Source organism: Arvicola amphibius, chromosome 9 (genome assembly GCF_903992535.2).
Source record: "Arvicola amphibius chromosome 9, mArvAmp1.2, whole genome shotgun sequence".
In the NCBI taxonomy this organism is placed as follows: domain Eukaryota; kingdom Metazoa; phylum Chordata; class Mammalia; order Rodentia; family Cricetidae; genus Arvicola; species Arvicola amphibius.
Window position 1 is genome coordinate 111,995,071 of NC_052055.2, and position 24,462 is coordinate 112,019,532.

The 24,462-nt window shown below is 45.2% G+C and overlaps 1 protein-coding gene across 2 annotated transcripts in view; it reads left to right on the top strand.

Moving 5' to 3' along the window:
- The window catches only part of Ipmk (inositol polyphosphate multikinase), a 33,582-nt gene that overhangs the window by 574 nt on the left and 8,546 nt on the right, over positions 1-24,462 (top strand). The window contains exons 2-4 of one of the 2 annotated variants that reach the window (XM_038343674.1): positions 17,349-17,434; positions 19,873-19,969; positions 21,208-21,216. In XM_038343674.1, the coding sequence (XP_038199602.1) occupies positions 17,349-17,434; positions 19,873-19,969; positions 21,208-21,216 (192 nt within the window). Of the gene's footprint in view, positions 1-17,348; positions 17,437-19,872; positions 19,970-21,207; positions 21,217-24,462 lie in introns of both variants that reach the window. The other variant, XM_038343673.1, reaches the window with a different exon arrangement.

Genomic DNA, 24,462 nt, shown 5'->3' on the forward strand with positions numbered 1-24,462 from the left:
GCTCCCGCCGTCACAAGCTTCCTCTGTCCCCGGGGCTCGGAAGCCAGGCGCCCCCAGGAGCGGCTACAGGCTCCTGGTGGCGCGGAGAGGCGTGCCCCTTCGTCCCAGGGAAGGCGAGTGTTGATTGGAGAAGGCGTTGTTAGTAAAAATAAGGAACTTGGTTTTCTTGTCTGGACCGGGAAGTAAATTCTCCCTGGAGCTCAAGATCTGTTTATAACCGGGAGTAGTAATTGCAAAAAGGACCCAAATGCATATATACGATGCCAATCCGATGCTTTTCTGCTTAATGCAGCTGCATCGCTGGAGGGGAAGAAAAAACAAACTGCTGTATGTTTTTAAACTTGCCTTGGCTCATCCGAGATCACTCCCTGTCCCTTGAGGAGGGTTCTCGTGTCTTTGATTGCGCTGGGAGGCGTGGTTCGGCAGTGCAGAACCTTGCCTCCTGGGTAGGCTACCCGCCCTGACTGTTACATAGATCTGTACACATATAAAATATACATTTCGTTCCTTGTTGCATTTTTATAGACGTTTCCCTTGGACATTTGTCATATGTTGTTTGTTGAAATTCACGATTTATAGAACAGCACAGGGTCTACTCCAGGGCAGAGACTGTGTAATTCCATTCCCGCGACTCACAGCGGACCATGTGGTGGACCTATAAAGAATAGGATGGACTTGGGACTCCTGTAGATATCTGACCCGGAACAACCGTTAGAGACGGTTTGTATTTTGCTGATAAAGTGTTTCAGGTTTAGGCTGGTAAGCTAATACGTTTTCTTTTTCTTTCTTCGGCAGTATAGAGGATTGATTTAAAGACCTCAAATAGGCTGAGTAAGAGCATTACCGCTGACTGACCTACATCCCCAGCGCTCCTTTTTCCTTTAAGATAGGGTTTTCCTGAGTGCCACTTGGAACTCTCTGTACCCTAGGCGGGCTTTAAACTTTCGATCTTCCTGAGTGCCGGAGGTATAGGCATGAACCCATAGGCTTTGCTAAGGTAATACATTTTAAGACAAGCGTGGCTAAGTGACACACCTAAAGTCTCATTGCTAACAGTGTCCTCAAAGCAGAAACCTGCACCCACTATGTGTTGTGGCTGTGAGAAGCAGCATAGGGACAGACACGAGCTCTGCTATGTGCAGGAAATGTTGAAAGACTACGTCAGAGTTAAGGAACTACGCTTTTGAGGTTCTTGGCTAAGTAAGATATTTCCTCCTATGCATCATATCTGGAGTACGCTCACCCCTGAGTACAGGGTTTCTACAATGTAAAGGCGGAAGAAAGTGATTGTTTCCCTGGCCAGGGTCCTGGAGGTCTGCTTCTGTGCAAAGAACAGAACCAAATAAAGAGCATCTGTGATCTGTGACTGGCACTTGAGACTAGCTCATGATGCTAGCAGCCTCTTTAGAGTCATTGGTCATTGATTACAAAGTGTCCTGAATGTGTTCGCATTATAGACAATGCTGAAGGAGCTAAATTTCTCAGCCGACATGCCTAATTGAAAGAATAATCTAGATTGCAAAGAAAGTTGTTCCCAATTTTAGTATTAAGATTTTTTTTTTTTATCTCACTAGATTCCTTTGACTAGGAGAGATCAAATTCTTCATGTTGTACAGCAGTCTACTGCTTGTTGCTCTGGGCTCTCAGATACTTACCCTGTGGATGGCGCTTTTATCTTCCCTGCTCATAAACAGATAGCAAAGTAGTCAGCAATTCAAAGTTCAGCTGTTTATTAGTGTTCCTCCAACTGCCACATCTAGGTCACATAGTTGAGACCAGTGGTTCTCAACCTTGCTAATGCTGCGACTCTTTATCACAGTCCCTCACGTTGTGGTGACCTCCCCCCACAACTGTAAGATTTGTTGCTACTTCATAACTGTAACTTTGCCACCATTATGAATCGTAATGTAAACATCGGTCTTTTCCGATGGTCTTAGGCGACCCCTCTGAAAGGTCTTGGGACCCACAGGTTGAGAACTGCTGGTACAGACCCTACTCTGCGCTGCCTTTGCTCTTGATAAACTTTTGAAGACATCGTGGGTGTTTGCATTTGTTACCATCTTTAACTGCGTCACTCTTGCTATGTAACTGGAGCTTTCATTTTAGGATTGATCTTTTTTTTTTATTCTTTGTTTAGCTTCTTGTCTAGTCCATTATCCATAACATCTTGTAACCAACAAAGATAAATATCCATAATCCATTTTTGGAGAATGTGAACGTAGTTTTCCAGGCTACTTCCTACTGATTGGGGGCGGGGGGGCACTGATAATCTTAGGGGAACCTAAAGAAGATTTAGAATTATGATCAAGTCTTGACTGGCGTATTCTGTGAGGCTTGATCATCTCAGCCAGCAGTCTTGAATCTGTTCTGGATGCGGAACTCAGACATCTGGGCCATCCACTCCTATTGGAGATTTCTCAGGGGGGTGTCTTCCTTGATCAAACCTTATTTTTCTTAGCTCAGAATGAATCCACAACCTCTCATTTCCTTTGAAAACAAAAACAAAATCTCTTCTCCAAAGTAACCTATCTTTTGACTTAAATTTTGAAGTCAAAGCATTTTTAAAATATGTATGTTCGATTAATCCAACAACATTTATAATCAAATGTCTTTTAGCAGCTGTTGCTCCTTCTTCAGCATTCAAACAATTCCAAGAGAGCATAATAACACATAGTATCCAGATTCTCTGTGTGTTTTCCATCTTTATGTGGCTTTATTTTAAATTGTATTTCTTTTATTTTTACTTTTAATTTTTGGTTTTTTTGAGACAGGGCTTCTCTCTGTATCTTTTGCTGTCCCAGAACTCATTCTGTAGATCAGGCTGTCCTTGAACTCAGAGATCTGCCTGCTTCTGCCTCCCAAGTGCTGGGATTAAAGGTGTGTGCCACCACACTCAACTACTTTCTTTCTTTCTTTTTTAAGGACTTTATCCTTTTTCTTTTCTCTCCCAAGTATACTTATATTTTTAAACACACTGTAAACCATTTAGAGGTTTTCTTCATCTGAATCTATCTTTATGGTATATCTCTCTTTTTCTGACCACGTGAGTCTTTAATTTGCTAAGCATTATAGCCATAGCTTTGACCCCTGGATCCACCCCATTTTTTAGCTTTCTGAGATTCTAGCCTCATGGCAGAAGTACTGGTGGGAGCTAAGTTTATTGCCACAACGCTTTGGAGTTTCAAGGTCCCTGCTACCACCAAGAAGCATGCTGTGGGCTATTCATAAACACCATTTAAGTGTTTGGTGGCAGAGCCTCTTAAAAGAGCTGCAAGGTTTCACAGCTAAAGCCAGTCAAGGAAGCCTCTCTTAAATGATATGCGTGCTTGTCTCTAGCAAAGAGAGCCCACCCAAGGAACTGCTGAGATAATAAGCTGTGCTTAACTCTATTCTTTTCTGTCTAGAATTACTTCCCAAGCTCTCTCAGGCTTTATGTGGATGCAGTTGTCCACGTGGGCACCATTTGTTGACTGAAGTTTCTGTCCTGCCCAGTCCTGCAGCTGTTAAGCCCCAAAGAAATACAGAGGTCTACTACATTAATTATAAGCTGTTGGCCTAATAGCTCAGGCTTCTTATTAACTCTTTTTTTTTCTTTTGGGTTTTTCGAGATAGGGTTTCTCCATGGCTTTGGAGCCTGTCCTGGCACTAGCTCTTGTAGACCAGGCTGGCCTCGAACTCACAGAGATCTGCCTGCCTCTGCCTCCCCAGTGCTGGGATTAAAGGTGTGCGCCACCACTGCCTGGCTCTCTTATTAACTCTTATAACTTATATTAGCCCATAATTCTTGTCTGTGTTAGCCACGTGGCTTGTTACCTTTTTTGGCGAGGCAGACACATCTTGCATCCTCTGTGTCTGGATGACGACTGCCTTAGGATTGATTGTTGTTGATTTAATTATTTTTTTTAAAAAATGAAAAACACGGAACTTAGAAGAACCCAAGCCCTTGAACAAGCATAGCCGAGAGAAGGCTGTTAGTATTTCTGACCCCACTTTGGTTGGTGTTCTTGACGAGATCATATCTCATCAAAAGAACATTGAAAATTTAGCTTTCGGGATACAAAATATTTGGCTCCTAAAAATCATAAAAACAGCTCACAATCCTTTAGGAATATAAACAAGTGGTGCCCCTTACTCTGATTGTCCTAGATTCAATCCCTGGTGGCAGCATTCTGCCTGTCCTTGGGCCATTGTTTCCGGGTACTCACTATACACGTAAACAGCATCGGAACCTTCACACAGACACTACAGTGGCACAGGCTCTCTTTTGGTCTGTCCTGTACCTTGTAGTAAACCGTGTTCATTTGATGTATAGGTGTTCCTTGACTTGCGATGGGGGTACTAACCCTCACCAAACACACTGCTGTCTGGTGGCTGGTGGCCATCTGGGAGCTTCCCTTTGCCCCACTTCAGAGCGTCTCCTACAGAGTGCATGGATCTTTGCTTACCCGTTCCTCTCTTGCTGGATGCCCTTGAGTTTGCTGTAACAGAAGATGCATTAGACATTCCTGGACACCATAGCTCACCTCGCACATGGTAGCACCGAAATGCAACAGCTATGTCGATGTAGATCCCCAGAGTTCTCAAATGTTTGTTTAAGATCCCTTTAATGCTTTAGTATTTAACACATACCACTAGTTTCACTTAGAGCCGGAACTGGTGCCTTGACCAAACTTGGTATGCAGAAGTGAGGCAGCTGGTGGGGGCAATGAGGGTCAAGCTGACACCCCTAGTAGGAACCCTCACAGATATTCGACATTATTGGTCTGCTTGTTCTGAAGTTAGTACAAAGCTCTGTAAAGCTTTCAAGAGAGCTGCAGGGACAGCGGAGAGAGGGAGGGAGGCATGTTGCCCAGTCTGTGTTCTTAGTTCCTCTCACGTGACTTTTTTTTTCCTGAACTTTTCCGTAAGTAGGTTGCATATGTCCTGCCATTTATATAGTGACACTTCTGCGTGGATTTCCTAAAAACATCCATATTCTCTTCTGCAGCCAGGGTGTATTTCTGGCATGTGGGGATTTAACTGATACAGCTCCGTTGTTAGAATCCTCATCCTCATTTAGACAAGTTTGGGTAAAATGATTTATCCCTCTCGTGCTCCACCGGACAGCAGCCCTCCACCCTTACCACGGGCATTCGGTTATGCCTGGCCGTGTTTGCAGCACAGCCTCACCCTTACCACGGGCCTTCGGTTATGCCTGGCCGTGTTTGCAGCACAGTCTCACCCTTCCTCTTGAATGCTGTTGACACTGAAGAACACATGTTACGTTTTGCCTTTCAGGAAATGCTGTCCCGTCTTGAGTTTACGAAGGTTCCATAGAATGAGATTCAGGGTGTAAATTTCTGACTGGAGCAGAATGCTCATCTGGAGACCCACAATAACTGTCTGACCTTTATTAGTGGTTAATTTATTATCTGGTTCGGGGATGGTCCAAGTTCTCACCCTGTAGTTAGTATTTCTACCCCTGGAATGATGGGTAAGTCATCTGTGATAGACCCTTGAAGGTCATGTGGGGGTATCTGGACCGTCAGACCTCACTCCTAGATTTTGATGCCTAGTGATGCTTCTGGTTGAAGCAGACGGTTGTGAAACTACGATTTCCCCTTAGTTCTCCCACTGCCGTTAATAACCACGTTCTAAGAAATCATTCTCTTTATTCCTCTGCTTGTACATTATTATTTATGACCCATCGGGACTCCGTCAGACCCAACCACAGAACTATGGGGACTTTCTTTCTGTCCCAGGTTACCAAAGAATGACATTGGCCCTCCCCAGCTATAGAATTAGCCTTTTGTTCAAGATGCCCTGGCTCCCTTTTTAGTGGGAAATGCTGTTTCTGTTTTTTCTTCCTCCTCCAGTTCCTTGATTGAACTCAGGGCCACAGGGTCACTCTCCTGACCCAGGAAGTGACCCTTGGAATCGAAGACGGGTGTTAGGGGTGTTGGTATTGGGGTGTCATCTCTGGCAGGCCCTTTGTGGATGCAGCTAATGCTGTGTAGATATTTTAGAAGTCACAACTGCATAACTACCGGGGGCCTTCCTTTTCTGGACTCTCAATTTGCCTTTCTCCTCTTCCCCAGTGAGAATCCTGACTCCCAGTGTTCCCAGTCTATTTGTTCTGTTGCATATTGATATAATTTTTAGAATTTTTATACCAAGATTTGAACTGAAAACAAACTACAATAAGTAATTCAAGGTCAGGGGTTTTTTTAGTTTATGGTTTATTTGTTATATTTATGTGTATGTGTTTGTGCCTGCATGAGTTTAGACCCACTACATTTGTGCGGTACCTGTGTAAACGAGAGGGCATTAGTCTCCTGTCATTGGAGTTACAAGTGATTGTGAATCACTTGATGTAGGTGCCGGGATCCGAACCTGTGTACCTTGTACAAGCAGTCAGTGCTCTAACCTTTTTTTTTTTTTTTTTTTTTTTTGGTTTTGTCGACCAGGCTGGCCTCAAACTCAGAGATCCGCCTGCCTCTGCCTCCTGAGTGCTGGGATTAAAGGCGTGCGCCACCACCGCCCAGCAATGCTCTAACCTTTAAGTCATCTCTCCAGACCCATGGTCAGGATTCCTACACAGGGATTATAAGATTAGAAACTGCTCAAAGGGTTTTTTGGGGGATTAGAATTTTTAATTGTCATTTCTTTCCCCTCCCTTTTATAGCAATATTTATTAGCACTCTACTTGGTTTTGTTTGTTTCTTCTTGAATTAGTTTCCCCATTCCCATTTTGTTGCAAAGGTCAAAACCATAGCTAGAAAGGGTCGGGTGGTCTGGTGCACGCCGTTAGATCCCAACACTAGGGAGGCAGAAGCAGGCAGATCTTTATGAGTTGGAGGCCAGCCTGGTCTACAGAGCAAATTCCAGAGCTAATCCTCTACCATGTTCCTGAGCACTCTTCATAGGTAACATATTTTGATATTTCCCTATGCATCCTTTCTGAGTCTCTTTGATAATAACACTTTTCCCTCCTCTGCCTGACACATAGGGTGTTGTGCCGTAGATAAATTTCTGCAGGTGGCTTTAAATGTTCACACCATCACCTAGAAACTTTTTTTTTCCTTCATAGCTCTCTGTGCCCCAGGGTGTGCACGGACCCTGGTTTATTCAGCCGGTCTCTTGGGTCTACTCTGGCTCACTGCTCAGTGCTGAGGAGTAGGCATCAGGATAACTGAGTAAGCATCCTACTTTCTATTTCAGGGCTGTCTTGCATTTTTCTGCCCCTTCATGGCCAGGTGTAGATTTTCAGCCCCTCCTTACTTTCCCTAAGCAACCCGATGACGTCCCGCTTGGCAGTGCTTTCTCACATCACAGATTGCTCAGAAGCAGTTGATTTGATTTCAATACCACTTTGAGCCCTCCAGAGCTCAACCATGTGGCACTTTCTTTCTGCCTTACTTCTCTAGTTTCTACAAGTGAGTGCCCGTGTTCACCAGAGAGAGGTCATACACAGAGTTCACTAGGCTTCCCGAACTATTTAATGGTACTCTTAAATTGTTCTGACTTTTTAACAAACTTTTTGGGGGGAAGACTTTCAAATATATAAAACATTGCCAGAATGACAGGAAGCCAGCTGTGACTTATTACGACGTGTCGCTACGATGGCACCATGCATGCAGGTGATGGTTTGTAGAACTGTTTAAGAATGAAGTATATTGGGGTTGGAGAGATGGGTCGGTGGGTAAGAGTACTGATTGCTGTTCCAAAGGACCCAGGTTCAATTCCCAGAACCCACATGACAGCTCACAACTGTCTGTAACTATGGTCCCAGGGAATCTAACACCCTCACGCAGACATGAATGCGGACAAAACACCCATGCACATAAAATAAAATTAAATAAAATCTTTTTAAAAAGAATAAAGTATATAATGACCCTTTGTTTTAATAATTATGTATCTCCTAAAAATACGATATTTTTCTTGCCTACTCAAAACAGTACAATTCAGAATATAGTGTTTGGCAGTTGCCGTCAGTGCAGTGAAACCTGACATCAAATGTGACCCGTGGCTTCAGAGGCTGATCTGAGGCAGGAGCTTGTGTGGCGAGCCCTTCATGGTATCACAAGGCAGTCAATTCAGTTGTCACTGCTGTTAGTGCTCTGTCATTTGGAGCAGCCTTTTTTTTTTTTTTTTTTTTTTTTTTTTTTTTTTTTTTTTTGGTAGTGCTGGGGAATTGAACCTAGAATCTTTTGAACTAAGCACACACTCTACCATGGAGTTATTACACACCCAGCCTATATGTTTTTGACCACGAATTTATCTTATTTACTTATTGTGTATGTGTATCTGTGTGTGTGTGTGTGGGAGGGTGGCATGTACATGTTCATGTGTGTGGCAGCCAGAGGTTTCTATTAAGAGTGTCTTTGTCAGTCTTGCATTTATCCCTCCCTTATAGGCATAAACGTAGTTATTTAGGGGGCAGTGTGGAGGGACATCATATCTATTAGTAAAACAATGTTAATAACTGCTCTAGAGGACTATGGACTCCTCAGCCTAAGAGTACCAGGAATTAATTCCCTCCTTGGAGAAGGCCTTCAATGCAATGAGAAACAAGTGGTTGATGACTTTCATCCCAGACTTGGCACATCTGTCTAACCAGTCAGTGTTGTTCCACACAGAGGCCCATCACCGAGTTAGACTGTTGGGGGCAGTTATCCATGGCAGCCTGCCTAGCACCTTCTGGCCCGATGAGGGCTGGCCGGGAAAGAGTAGGTTCTAGCCCATTTCTATCTCGATTTCTCTGTGTCCTACAGCGAGGGTATATGATGTCTTACAGTCTAGCCGAGGACAGGTCACTCACGGAGCTAGGACCTTGGACTCTAGACTATTGGCCAGCAGACCCTTGTGGGCATCATGTACAGTGTTTTATGTGGGTGTTGCGAGGGTGGGGATGGTGGTGTCAGAATTCAGATCCTCATGATGGCCCAGCAAGCATTTTACTGACTGAGTCCTCTTCCCAGCCTACGTTTTATTTGCATGTATGTGTGGTGTATATGCATCTATATTTGTGTGTGTGCGTGTGTGTGTGGTGCAGGCTTGTGGAGACCTGAAGCTGATATCATTTGTCTTCCTCTATGACTACTGTTTTTATTAAGGTAGGGTCTCACGCTAAACCTGGAGCTCAGTGACTCTAACTACTTGGGCTAGCCAGTGTGCATAGGCCTCTGTTGGCTCTGCCTCCCAGTTGGCAGCCACCATGCTTTCTTGGTTGTATGTGGGTTCAAGGCATCTAAACCTGGGCCCTCATGTGCACCGTGAATGCTTTATCCATTGAGCAGCCCTCCCCACACACTTTATTTTATTTTTTTAAAATGTATTTATTTAAATACTTATTGAAGCAGAGTCTTCTATAGGCCAGCCTGGCCTGGATCTCACTGTGTGGCAGAGGATGTCCTTGGATTGACCCTCCTGCATTCACCTCCCAAGTTCAGGATTTTAGGTATGCACCACCACACCAAATGTGACCTGTTGGCAGCATCTGAGGTGTGAGATTTTCACATACCTTTAAAGTGTCTGATTGTTTCATTATGATTCGTGTCAGAGACAGATTGCACAGTTCTGATTTGTGAGCTCAAGTGTTTTGGATCATATGGCACAGGTGATCAGTGGCGGTGCCGTCACCATAACTTTGTTCATGTGGCTAAGTGCTGGCTGTTGGTATTTCCACCATGGGATTAGCCTTTTTTGCCATTGTAATTAAGTAGCTTGGGAGGAATATTGAGTGTCATACACCCCTTTCCTTCCTTAAGTAAGGTTGGAAGCATCCACTGAGAACTGCCAAGCTCCTGTTTCTATCACTTGGAAGACCACACCAGGAAGCATTCACGGGTTTCTCCAGTAGTTGGCGTTGTGCCCTGGGGACCTGCTTTTCTCCCCGTGCATTCTTTTTAGGTTGTACTAGGATGTCTCAGTGTTCAGTCAGCGGATATTACCCATATTGCTGCTGCTACTTTTAATCATCACCAAAATGCCACTCTCCTAAATTTGGACAGTGGCAGCTTCTGGAGGCTTGCTCCCCTGTCTTTTTGACATTTCCTGTTTTTAATTTTAAAGTGTCTTCTCTGCTTCTGGCATAAAAAAGATGATGCATGCTTGTTTTGTGTCTTCCCTCTTGCTGTCCCAGAACTGGGAAAGAACTGTCTGTCTTTCAGAGATGAGCAGCATTTCTAACCTGGATTCCAGGTGTGCTCAGTGCTTGTGCATGGTTCTGCTTGTCCTTTGAGCAGCCTGAAGGAAGAGACCGATAGTCTCATACTTCATGTATCGGGGTTCTGTGTTTTACCTGCATGCATGTGTGTGCGTGAATGCACGCCCTGGGAACTGCAGGTGAAAGACCCCCAGTGTGGGGAGACTCAAACTCAAGTCTCGGGATAACACGACCCCCCCAGTAACTCACGAGAGACTGTCCTTGCTGCAATCACGCGAGGTTTAATGATGAGATGAGACGGGAACCAGTGCACTGGGGCCGAGACTCATAACCCATGCAGGGGAAGAGTTCGACCCTGAGTGACCGGGAGAAGGAGTTTTTAAGGGCAGAAACCACAGCCCAGTGATCCGAAAGGGGCAGGGAGGGTGTAGAAAATTCCGAGAATACCAGTGATGATCACAAGGGGGCAGCTCCCTGCCTCTCAAGACCACTCCCAAGGTCATAATCAGCTAGTTCCTAAAACACAGTATTCCAAAATATCAATGATAATCACAAGGGGGGAAACTCCCTGTTTCTCAAGATTATTCTCAAGATTACAATCTAACTTTATCTTTAGCTAGTTCCTGAAACACAGTCACTGAACCAGCTAATCCTAGATTTCTGATTCTTCTCTTCCTGCTTAGATTTTTGGCTATTTTCTTCCTGCTTGGGGTGGGGGTGGGGAAACCTGGATTTGTCTAGGGCTTTCTTTGGGGGAGACCTGGATTTATCCAGGGCTTTCACAGGCAGGGGCCCCGCCCATGCACGAGCATGAGCAGCCTCTCCCTGGGCCTGGGCCTGTATTTTGAGCTCAGCATCTTAGGCCTTTGTCTCCCATCTTCTCAAAGCATTACTGTATTTACTTGTTTTGAAATCCTAAGTAAACAGTGTTGCTGGAAAATTGTTCTCACATATGTATTGTTGTTGTATTAATGTTACCTTTTTTTGTTTTTTAAAACAGGGTCTCACCCTGTAGCTTAGGATGGCTTGGAGCTCCTGTGTGTCTGGGTTATACTAGAGCTCATATGGGCATGAGGCACCGCTCCTGGCTTTTGGCTTTTACCATTGTTTATTTTTCATTTTATTTTTATGAGGTTCCCACCTCCCCACTTTGTCTGTGTACCACTTGTATACCTCTTGGGCCCATGGAGACTAGAAGAGGGTTTCAGATCCCCTGGAACTGGAATTGCAGACTGTTGTGAGTCATGATGTCGTCTGGTAGAGTAGCAAGTGCTCTTAACTACTGAGCCATCTCTCTGGTACCTTTACCATTTTTTTTTTTTTTTATGTTTGCAATATGGTTATTTACTTTTTAAAGATGGAATGTTATGTAACCCAGGCTGGCTTTGAACTCATTATGTAGTCAGGTGACCTTGAACTCTTGATACTCTTGTTTCCCAGTTTCTTCAACTGGGATTAAAAGTATGTGCCACCATGCCTAATTTATGCAATGTTGGGGATTGGGCTCAGAGACTCTGGCAGCTAGGCAATCTCCACACCTGTGGAGCTATTCCCTGCCCTTGTGATGGTATTTGTTTGAGGTTATAATCTATAACCCTCTTAGACCGACTTCAAAACAAACAAACAAAAAAAGCTGAGAAAGATACTATCTTATTTCCTGAGAAATTTGATGAGATTACAATTGCTGTTTTTGTTTGTTTGATTTTGTGTTGGGAACAGTCACTAGGAGGCCATTTTGGCCGCGTTTGGATGGCTTCCTACAGCACCACCCACTCTTGCAATGCTGAAGATTGAACCCGCAATGCTGAAGACTGAACCCAGGGCCACAATGTTTTCAGTGCAATGCAGGGACATCTCTTTCTCAGCAGCCCCTGCCTCAGCCCTGGCCCCTAGATTTGTTTCTTTCTGTGTCAGTTTTAACAAAGTGTATTTAAAAAAATTTGCTGCTGTGACCCTGGTGAGTCTCTCCTTCTCCTCTGACTGTTCATTTATTTTCTAATAATGATATGTTTCCTTCTTTTTCCATGATCTGTTGAGCCAGGTACTTATCCGTTTTCTAAAACAGCCACTTTTGATTTCACTGGTCTTGTCTGTTGTCTTTTGACAAAATTGTTTATCGAGACTTGGTCTCACTGTATCTCTCAGGTTGACCTTTAACTCCTGACCTTCCTCCCTTGCTTTGGGAGTGGGGGATCACCATGCCCAGTGTCTGTTTTTATAGAGTTGGCTTTTTGTTCATATTATGTGAAGTTAATACATCTTTCATTCTTTAACATATTACGTGTGGTTCCTCTTCCTAAATGATAGAAATATTTAATGCTTTCTTTTTACATTTATTTATTTGGTGGTGGTAGGAGATGGGAAGGTGCCCGTGTGGAGGTCAGCGGATAACTCGTGGGATGTTCTCTCTTCCATCACGTGGTTTACAGAGGTTGCACTCAGGTCCCTAGGTTTGGCAGCAAGTGCCCATATCCACTGAGTCTTCCACCAGCGGCGCCAACAGAAAGATTTAAAGCCTCGCTGTCACGTGGAGACTTTCTCATTGCTCCTGTGCTTTGATCCGTGTGTAACTACAGCGGTGCTGTTTATTTTCCTATTTGTTAGCATTTCCCCGCAAGTCTTGCTATTGCTGCTGTGGTTTGAGGACATCCTCTGCAGGATTCCAGTCCTTGCAGATTTGAGACTTGGTAAATAGAAATGCTTGAAGGGCTTGTGTGTTCTGCTGGCTGCAGTTCTTTCTGCTGTCCTGTCTTCCAGACGACCTGAATGTGCAGGGATTTTCTACCTCAGCTGGGACAGTAGCCAAAAGATGAGAGCTGCATACAGCTTCTCTACTGTATAAACTGGCCCATGTTTTGCTGTTCAGGTTTTATATATTCATTACAATGGCTTCTCCACCAAGTACCCAGAAAGTCTTGGTGAATTTGTGTATTGTTTCAGTTGTCACTTTGGCTCCTTGTATCCTGAAACTGTATTAAACTTTGTTACACATCTGTAATTTTGTATCTTAATCAACTGGCATTGTCTTTATGAAACGTCTTTTTTAAATATGAAAAGACTTTTTTTTTCCCTTGAGGCTGGAGAGATTGCTCAGTGGTTAAGATTGATTTCCCAGTACTCAATTGAGTCAGTTCACAGCGGCTGTAAAGTCCAGCTGCAGAGGATCTGATGCCTGAGTCTGGACTCTCCAGGTGTCTACAGACGTCCACCCCCCCATCCCCTGCAGGCACATATGTGTGCAGAAACACACGTATACACACATTTAAGAAGGTTGAAATCAAGGTTCCTTCTCTTGGAACGTGCCGTGTGATGTGCTGTTTGTGCAATTATAGTCCAGCTATGACTGGAGTTTGCTAGTCCTGCCTCCCTCCCATCCTTCCCTTCCCATTGAAAGGCTCAACAGGGCCTTTGACTGTAGGCAAGTACTGTGCCCATGGGGTATGTTCCCAGCTCCTTCCTTCCTTCTTTCCTGCCTTCCTTCCTTCCTTCCTTCCTTCCTTCCTTCCTTCCTTTCCTTCTTTCTCCCTCCCTCCCTCTCTCCCTCCCTATCTCCCTTTCTCCGTCCCTCCTTCTCTCTCTCTCTCTCTCTCTCTCTCTCCTTTCTTTCTTTCTTTCTTTCGTCTGTCTTATAACCCATCTTTGTCTTTATATTTGAAGTGTGTAGAGGTTTGATTTTTTTTTTTCCCATGTATTTAGGATCCTAGTTGTCTTTGTGGATAATTTTTTTTTAAATTTTATTTTAGAACATCTTAGTCTTGGTATATTTCTATGATCTCTCATTTTAAACACTTTTAACATTTAAATAACTCCATTATTTTTAAATACCACATTTATAATAATTACCTTAAGTAGAATATGCATTTGTTTTAGTATGTGCTTGTTTTCTGTGGTACAATTTTATTTCCGATAATAAAAGGATTATGTGTTAGCCACTTATGGTGACCCATCAGAGAAAGCTATAAAAGCCATCTAGAAGCTCGAGGTGGTGGTGCACACCTTTCATACCAGGACTCAGGAGACAGAGGTAGGTAGGTCACTTGAGTTCCAGGCCAGCCAGGGCTATAGTGAGACCCTGTCTCAAAAAAAAAACCAAACACACACATACACAAAAAAGATCCTAATATATGTTTGATAATTTCTGGAAGGATGAAAAATGTAAAGATGAAAATTGAAATTACGTAGAATGTTCCTTTTACATAAACTTGTTTTGTCAATATGCGGTGGTTATTTTTGTTTTGTTTTGTTTTTTTTTTTTTGAGACTGGAAGGGTCTCACACTGGAGCTTTGCTAGGCCAGCCTGACCTTGAATTTGAAATCTGTGCCTGCCTCTGCCTCAGGGTCCTGGGATTAAAGGCGTGTGCCACTGGACCTGACTTCTTTTCACAGAAATTCTAACAGGATGTTACAGTCTTTCTGAATGCTTGCTGACATGTTGAGTTTTTGCAACAGCGATTATTGTGGAAAGAGACACACAGCATTGAACTTCCTGTCAGCGTACAATAGCATCAGTCTGAGAACTGTAGACTATTATTTGTTAATGCATTGTTTTTATGCATGTGTGTATGTGTCCCTGCAAAAGTTTGTTTGCACCACGTGTGTGCAGTTGCCCGTGGAAGGCAGAAGAGGGCATCAGGTCCCCTGGAGCTGGAGCTGCAGACGTTGGGAGCTGCCTGATGGAGTCCTGGGAGCTGAACCCGGCACCTGCAAAAGGGCTGCTGCGGTCTCCGGGGCTGAGCATCTCTCCCGCCCCAGTCTCAGACTTGGGTGTCTTCATCTTTGAGAACTCCATACCTGCTGAACACTTGCCTGTCCTTGATGCTAGCCTTTGTCAGTCATCATTCTGTTAAGAGCTCGAGCACATTGGATGCTTCGTGTGAGTGGAATCCAGCAGCACTCGGCTTTGTGACGGGCTTATCTCAGGCACCATCTGAGGCATTTTGTTACTGCAGCTGCAGCTGGCCCTTCACCTCCGAGCCTCGTGGTTTTGAAACGGGCCTTAGGTATTAGTTCGGGAGCTGCTGACTCACCAGAAGATTGCCCTCAACTGTTGTTTGACGCCAGTTTCCCCTCGTGTGCTCCGGCCTCCGAACTGGAGACACACATCTTCCAACCCCTTACCTAGGTGTACTTGATTATTGCTGGCCTGGGACTCAGAGCTAGGCTTAAAGGCATGTGCCAGCCTGCATATCCCTTTCTTGTTTATTATTTTTATTATTATTTTTTTTTGAGACCTCTTTGTAATGCTGGCTGTCCTATGTAGGCCAGGCTCTCTAGAACTCTGCTTTCCTCTGCCTCCCAAGTGCTGGGATTAAAGGCGTACACTGCCATTCGGCTTCCCTTTTATTTTGAGACAGAGTCTTGATCAGTTACTCTGCTGGCCTTGAACTTGTGGCAGTCCTTCCGCTGCCGTCCTTGATATTCCGCTAGTTGTTGGCCTCTCTTAAGGTTCATTTTGCCCTTTTCTTCTATGATAATTTGATTTACCCACTAAATTATTCCCATCTCACGTGCTGTGTTTCTCAGTTCTGGGATTTCCCTCGGTTCTGTCGGTCTCTGCACTTTTCTCTGATTTCTGTAGCATACACGAGATTTTGTTGAACACCCTTGCTTCCTTATTATAATCATGTGGCCATCTTACGTCAGCGTCTGTTGATTATGCACGTTCTTCCTACTTTGCTATTGAACATAGGGCACCCTGCTTACAGAACTTCGGAAAGCAGAGTGAACGGCGGCTCTGCTTCCATCTGGAGGGCCCGTGTTCTCTTGGCAGAGCTCCGGGGACCGTGCAGTGTCTTAATTACGGTCGTTTGTCCTAGCACCGTGGAACCTGCTGGTTGGGATTTGGCTTTGGTCTTAGGTGCCACAGTCGAATCTTCACTCACCCTGGGACTGGGATTATGAAAACTTGGTTATGTTGTTTGCACCCCGTGCTCTGTTCCTGTGGGTTCCTGTGGGGTCTTGGATCCAGTCTGCTACTCCACCCACCTGGTTGCAGTTGCCTGATTGGCTGCTTGTAAATACGGCATGTCTGGGAAGCTCCTGGTTGTACAAACCAGGCACCTGCCATGAGAGGCTCAGTTTTCCCCTCTGGGATTCAACCCAGGCGTCTGTCTATGCATCTGTTGTTCTCCATAGCTGCAGGAGTGGAGGGCATACTCGCCCTAAATTCCTTTTTTTAGAAACAGGTTTCCTTCCAGTCATTTTTAGTTATATTAGACTAATCCCAACTTCGCTGAATTTTCTCAACAGCCAAGCTTTCCCTTACAACTAACTGTCTCTTTCCTTCTGTCCTGGTGTCTAGATTTTAGACTTCTGCTTTGGTTCTCTAAATTAATGCATTTTTGCCATGGTCAAGTTCATGTCATAGTGGTGGTGCATCCTTTATTCCCAGCACTCGGTGGCAGTGGCAGGCGGGTCTTTGTGAGTTCAAGGCCACCCTGCTCCACAGAGTGAGTTCCAGGACAGCCAAAGCTGTTATTACACAGAGACAAAGAAACCATGTCTGAAAAAACCAAGAGAGTTGGGGGGGACAACAATAATGAAAAAGTTAATGTCACTTGACAAAAAGAGGTATAGATACAAGTGGAGTGTCTTGTAAAACTCTAAGTAGACTTTGTCCCAATTGTCATGGTTCTGTGACATCCCAGCAGATGAAGAGTGAAGATTTCAATATGTAATGAGTGCTGGTGTGCCTAAGGTGACTTGGAAAGAGACTCTGGTGTTGCACGGACAGATTATAAAAAGGCATCTCTGACTGCTTCAGGCTGGGACTTTGCACAGCTGTGCACAGTACGTCTGAGCTGGGAAGATGAGGGGATTATAAAACATTGCCAAATATGAAATTCGTATATGGCTACTGTAAACACACATTTTTTCTTGTTTATAAAAATGGGCTGGATTTGTGTTACTGCTTTTGTTTTCTTTTATTTAATCATAACATATCATAGAAAATCTATTACTGAGAGTTTCTAGAAAATCCAGGGGGTCATGAGAGACTCTCACTAAGGGAGAAGAATGGAAGATAATAAAGCTTAAATGTGCGCGGGTCTCTCTTGTAACACAAGTATTGAAAATGTTGGTTGAATGTTGAAACTTCTGCCAACAAGTAACAGGAAACTTTCCCATTTATGAAAGCCTGTGTTCCCTATGAAGGAGGGCCACATAAGCAAAGCATTGACCGTCGCCTGATTTCTGTTGTGCAGCATACTCCAACCCCCAGACGGTACCGTTCTGAAACAGCTACAGCCACCGCCGCGGGGCCCCCGAGAGCTGGAATTTTATACCATGGTAAGTGGTGGAAGTGCTTGTTGTCTTACATGCTCTTTCGTGTTGCGCGGTGACTCAGAGTGAGAAACGTGTTTGACAGCATGCCCCGGGTCCCCGCGTAACAGACAAGCTTCGTGCTTTGTGGAAACGTGTTTATCTCCCAGGGTTTCTGCTGCAGCCTGGTATTTTCTGTTTTTGTTTCAATTTCACATCCTAAAGATTATTATTCTGAGTCACTGAGTTGATTTCAATCAAACTGGTCGGTCGTGACCATGATCTGAAAAAACACGTAACAGAGAGTTTGTCGCTCTCAGAAATGCTAAGTTGGTGCTTTTATTGCAGCTTCTTAGAGACTTGTTTTGCTTTGCCTTGTCAGGCAGGGTTTCAGTGTATCCAGGCTGGTAGAGGACTCACGGTGCCTGTGCTCTAGCCTTTCCAGCGCTGTGAGCCACCGTGCCCTGCATATTCGAGTCTTCAGTGTTTCTCTGCTCATTCCTGATAACTAATTCATCATATGACGCAGGAATACTTTTAGTGTGTTCACAGTGGTCGTGACCACCATTATTTCTTAACTTCAAAACATTTAACCACGTGGCTCCCCGTTCCCTGCCCATCAGCCGCAGATCCACTTTTCCTCCATGTGCTTGCTGGCTTCTGTGTGTCTTCCTTGGGCGACGATTGCTCAGATGTTTCCCCCATTTTGCAGTTGAAGTGTGTGTGTGAAAAGTTCAATTCCATCCGTACAGTAGTACGTGTGGATACAAGCCCCTGCCAAACGCCCACTGATAGGTGTCCTTGCCGTTCTGTAGCTTGTCCACTGTCTTGGTAGTGTTCTTTCAAACACAAAGTCATGAACTCAATGAGACCCAGCTTATATCTGTGCTTATTCTGGTTGCTATTTTGGGAAGGGGTTCTCATGCATAGCCTAGTAGTTTACTAGGAAGCCCAGGGCGGCTTCCGACTTGCTGCACTCTTTTTCAGTTTCCCACGTACCGCGATACAGGTGTGCACCCCCACACCCAACTATAATTGGTGGTGTTTGGGCTTGTATGATTCTCCTCGTCTGATTAAGAGAGCAGAAGGTGCCTCCCTCCACCCCACTGGGAGCTCCTTTTCCCTCGTTGTTAATCACTGTTCTGTCCCGTGTTGTCTCTCTGACCCTATGAAAGCACCCTTCCATGTTGCGCACACCCAACACAAGGCGTGGGCTGTTAGGTGGTGTGCTCACTGGCCAGGCAGCCGCAACAAATAACACAAGTTATTGTTTGGCTTGAAATAGAGAAGCGAAGTTTTTCCACTCGGCATCCTGGTCAGGCATTTCTCTCAAAGGCCTCTCCCCTTTCTGCCCATGGGCTGTCTCCTCAGCCTGCCTCTGTGGGTTTTGTGTCCTAGCATGCTTCCCTGGAAAACACCCTCAGCATGACGAACCCTGCCGTCTCCAGATGTGTCCACATCTGAGGGCACTGGGGTTGGGTCACGGCTCACCCCGTAAGGGATCGATTCCTCAGCAGTGCAGATTTGTTTCCGTGCCTCCTGAGCGGGCCACGACAAGATCCTGGGCTTGAAGACTGGCATTAGAGCTCTGTGCTCCAGTCTTCGGTGTTAGCGAGGCTGTGTGACTGTCGTCTGTGAGGGGCGTGCCCACGCTCTGCGCGGATGAAACATGTTTTGCTCATTTAGTAGGCATTTCTCGGTAGGTTTCTGGTAGAAAGACAAGAATCGATTTTCTTTCCCTTTCCTCTTAGCTATGAATTGTTCAGCTCCTGGTCAATGAAATCTATCTATATGTGTCCTAAAAGTCGGTTGTAGTTTCATTTTAACCTGTGTGCTGTGCTCACACATAAAATCATGGCCGTTTAGATGTATGTTAAAGCTGGCTCTCAAAGTCTGAAATGAATAACAACTTGTCTCATAGATATAAAATAGATAATATGCAAAATATTTAATTTAGTGAGAAAGCCAGACAAGTGTTACAAATGATTCAAGGAGCCTGGCAAGATGGCTCAGCCTGTAAGGGAGCTTGTCTCTAGGTCTGATGACCGGATTTGATTGGGATCTACACATTGGAAGGAAAGCATTGATGTCCTTAGGTTGTCCCCTACACATACACTAAATGAAACGAAATATATAAAAGTAATTATTTGTAAAAATACAAATAAAAATGGCCCAACAAAAGTTAGCCGAGTTGCCCCCTCTCACCCTACACAGACAGAATTTACTTCTTCGTGTTCAGAGAACTATTGTGTATTTCGGTTCATTTATATACAACTCACAGAGTGGCAAAGAGTTGAAGGATGTTGTCAGGTGGGCCATACCAGGAGACTTTTGCGGATCACCAGGTCGGCGTGCTGTAAGTAGTGGTAATTATAGAAACCCGTGCCGGGTGGTGATTACGAGTCTGTTATACTTGTTCCTCCTGAGGGGTCACGGAACCTGACCAGCACTGCCCCTCTGTTCAGGTTACGCCGCTGACTGTGCCCGATGCTGTTCTCCTGGAGCTGCGGAAACACCCTGCCAAATACTATGGCGTCTGGTCTCCTCCCACCGCACCAAACGGTAATGCAATTTAAGTACATTTCGTGCTTTAGCTCCAAGCTTGGCCTTACGATGGGTCTGTTTGTAAAGGCTGTAGGACATGGAGCGAGTGTGCTTCTCTTGCCTGCCGTCGCTAAACAAAACTCGCAGGCACTTCATCTTTTTAGCACCGTTTCTTGGAAGAACGTGGTTCCACATTAACCGATATTAATCTGTTTACAATCCCATGAGGCCATCTTAGTACTGTACTATATTGCAAATTTCCGTTTCTTATCTAAAGAATAAAACATTACGAACCCACACAGAAAGAAATGCCTCGCCGGCTTAGCTTCTGTCTCCTGCCTTACACCCAACCTGCAGGTTTTGACTTTCAGTCCTTGGAAAACCCGGGGAAGTTCCACAGTGGAGAGAACAAGGACCTTGCGCATCTGTCTCACCTGGAGGCTGGTGATGTGTTCAGTTCTCAGAGCTTCAGGCTTTGCTGGTGCCGGTCTTGGACGACCATATTGTAACAGTTTGAGCCTTAACTTAGTGTGTTCAGATGTCACTCCTGGGGTGTCTTGGGCTCCTCTGTCTGGGAAACTCCTCCTAACTGAGCCGTGATCAGTCTAGGGCTACCCTAGACTGGCCAGCCCTGAATAAACATGGGGTATTTAAGGACTGCCTGTCCTTCATTATCATAGAGCAAGCAAACGAGTTGAGGGCTCTGTGGTGTTCAGGGTGACTGCTGGCTTACCTGAAGTGCTCAGGCCTAGCAGTGTTTCCAGCCTGGGAGTATTTGTTTAGACAGATGTGTCTGAGTAGGACAGGACCCATCTCCAGACTGGGGACTCAATTTTGTGAAAACTGAAGACTTTTTTTTTTTAAATTTTTTTTTTTTTTTTTTTGAGACAGGATTTCTCTGTGTGACAGTCTTGGCAGTCCTGGAACTAGCTCTTATAGACCAGGCTTGTCCCCGAACTCACAGAGATCCACCTGACCTCTTCCTCCCGAGTGCTGGGATTAAAGGCGTGCGCCACCACCACCTGGCTTGAAGGCAGTTTTATGGCATTTGTGGTGTGCTGGCCTGGTTTAGACTGTAATTCTAACCTGTGCTGCCATTGTGGGAGTTTCCTTTTGTGCCACTATATCTGTAATGATTGTGGCTCATATTGGATTTCAGATGTTTGGATTAGCAATGTTAGATTCATTCGCTCCCCGTTTTTTTGTCTGTCTGTCTGCTCTCTGGTTTTAAAGGCCTTAGTCCCAAATATATGCAGATGTTTATGATTGAGAAAAACTTTCTGAGTAATCACTCACAGACGGTAGTCACTGCCCTAGGTCCTTGTTTGTTTGTTTTTAATTTCTTGAAACTAGCTCTCATTATGTTGTCCTTGTCGTCTTGCCGGTGCTGCCTGGATGCTGAGATTAAAGGCATATGCCGCCACAACCACGGCTCCTCATTCTCTGTTTTCCGTTACCTGTCACCTGTGCTTGTGAACATTACTTTCTGTTTTAGCATCTTTCCTTTCCCCTCTGCCGTAAGTGGCACTTCTCAGGAATGCCACTCATGAGACCAGAGAAGGAAGCTGGCTTATCCAGGTCCCGTGAGCTGTGCTGACACTGCAGCTTGTCCATGAGCAGTTAGTGTGAGGACAGTGTGGGTAGAGGTCTGGGTAATGAGATACTCAGCTGAACAAGTTTCTCGGTCGGGTCTGGAGTGATGGCTCAGAGGTGGTTAAGAGCCATGGCTATCTTGGGTTCAGTTCCCAGCACCCTCAAGGTGGGCTTCTAACTGTAACTCCAGGGAACGCGAGACCTCTCCTGACTTTGCAGGTATCGTACACACCTGGTGCTTATGCTACTTGCAGATAAAAACAGTCATACACAAAATAAAAAAAATTTTTAAGAAGAATATTTTCTGAGAAGAGTCTTTGGAGGACATGATGCTCATGACATAGAGAAACATAAACATGCATCATACGTCGTGTGTGTATGTGCATGCGTGGTGTTTGTGTGCACTCACATCAGTGTTGCATTATTCTTTTTTCTTTTTTCTTTTGGAGATAGGGGCATTTCGACATAGCTCTGGCTGTCCTGGAATTCACTATGTAGACAAGGTAGCCTGGAACTCACAGAGATCCACCTGCCTCTCCTCCAGAGTGCTGGGATTAAAGGCGTGCGCCACCATGCCCAAGCCATTTTCTGTTTGCCCACCGTCTCTTTGCTGTGGATGAAGCGCATTAGGAAAGAAATGCAGCATCAGGAAGTGGTTGTCGCGTCTGGTGCAATTCTTTTCTTCTAGTCTGCAACCTAAACTAATCCCTAAGGCTTTCTTTAGTGGGAGCAAAGGAGGGAGGCACCGGTGGGGTTGGCAGCAGTGTGAGCAGGTGTGTGTGTGGTGTGTGGGTGTGTGTGTGTGTGTGTGTGTGTGTGTGTTGTGGTGTGAAGTGGGGAGACTGGAGACTGGAAAATACATCACGATGGGCGAGCACTTGCAAGAGCCCGCTTGAGCCTGCATCGATTGCATTTTGCCGTCTTAGCTCTTTTCAGCTCGAGATAAAAATCAATATGTAATAAATAGATGTTCTCGTTAATGTTTAACTGTGGGCCAAGGTTTAAGATTAGCTTCAGGGTGGAGGGTATCTGTTATCAAGTGGCTGCTTGAGTTGTGATTATGCCTTTTTATTTTGTGGTTATTACGTTGTATTTTTCTTCCTGGGCAGGGGAAGAGTTTGCTCCAGGGAATTAGCCTGCATTTGTATTTATTCTGGAGGCTGCGGTTTAGCTCGCACGCCTGGTGACCTAGCATGGGTTTTAATACCCGTCAGTCATGCTCATATTTAATCCTTAGTGTGTCCTTGCAGCCCAGTGCTCAGTGAGTACCAGGCCCTGTTGCAGATAGGATGTTACTTCCATGCCTCAGGAGCAGCTCTGGAGGGCAAGGCTTAAATGCTGCTGCCCGTGTGCCTCAGGGCAGGGCCTTATCGTGTGAGGCACTTCTTGGACTGTCCTCACACATCCTCAGCCTTCCTATTCATTATGCCTCTATTTCATGGTGGGCCTGTGACTCTGTATATGCCATGGGTAATGCTAGACGACACAGACCAACTAACACTTGACGTGGTGGAGCTGCCATTCATTTCTGCACATGCTCCAGGCCCTTCCCCTCTCTGCCTTTGTCCCCACCAAAGGAATCACTCACTTCTCACAAAGGGAATGCCATGTTGTTGCATGATACCAAAGATCCGCAGAATTGTCACAAGCAGGTCACCCTCTGAATCCTAGCTCCAAGCTCGCCTCAGATGTTGTCCCAGTGCGGTGACTGTGGTTGGGGCCTGGGTTCCAGATCGTGACAGGAGCTCTTCTGAGGTCTGCAGGCTGCACTGGAGTTGTAGTGCACCATGCCACACAGTAACATTGGTGACACACTCAGCTGTACCAACTGGAGGCCAGCCCCACATCCGTACCTCCTATATGTCAGGATCTCTTCCATTCAGTCCACAGTTCATTAATGGTTCCGTGGGGGAAAACACTGCTCCACCCTGGACCCACAGGGGCCTCCATGAGGAGACATCTTTTGTTACGGGTGTGCTGTTGCCTCAGAAGACAGTCCTGTAGACCATGCCTTTGATCCTTCCAGACTGAGTTCAAGACTGACCTACTTTGACTTGCGCTTTATTCTACTTTCTGAAAGGGTTTGCTAGTGACATTTTTCAAAGTGAAGCAGTCTTCAGGTTGATAGACAAGACAGCTGTCAGTCTCGCAGTCTGGCACTCAGGTTATGGCCCGCTCTCTTACTTCTCTCTGTCAAAAGCTGTGTTAAGCCATGTGCGAAGAACACTTGTGTTCCTGTCTTTCTGTGTGTCTCGGGACAAGCTCTCACTATGTACGGATAACAACGATGCCCAGGCTGTCTTTAGTCTACAGTGTCCCTGCCTCAGCCTTCAGTGCTGAGATGACAGGCACGCATCCCCATCCCCAGAGGCCTAGACCTCTGCATGCCTAAAGCAAGCTTTGATGTTTGGTTTTTACAACTTTAAGAAAAGATACAAATGAGAGTCTTAGCTGTGCAGTATTTCACTCCTCTAGTCTCAGCCCTGGGAAGGCTGAAGTGGGGAGTGCTGTGAGTTCAAGGCCAGCCTAGGGAAGACCCTGTCTCAAAACACCAGAAAAGAAAAAAGGGAGGGAGATATCATTCTGATTTCCGTGTGTGTGTGTGTGTGTGTGTGTGTGTGTGTGTGTGTGTGTGTGTGTGTAAAGCAGAGCCAGGGAACAGAAAGTAAACACCTAGTCATCCTCAGAAGGCCTTCACCTCATTTTCATGTTGAATGCCAGTTTGTCTAGCAGTGATGTAGTTAGTCCCAAGCAGAGACACACGAGAACCCAGGTACGTTAAAGAAACATGCACTTGGCTATTTTAGCTAAACGCAAAGTAGAACCATGGCGTTTGGGCCCTACCTTATTGAGACATGACCGAATCTGTTATAGTGTAAGGCGGGCTGGTTCCATAGTGTCCAGTGCCATGGGAATGA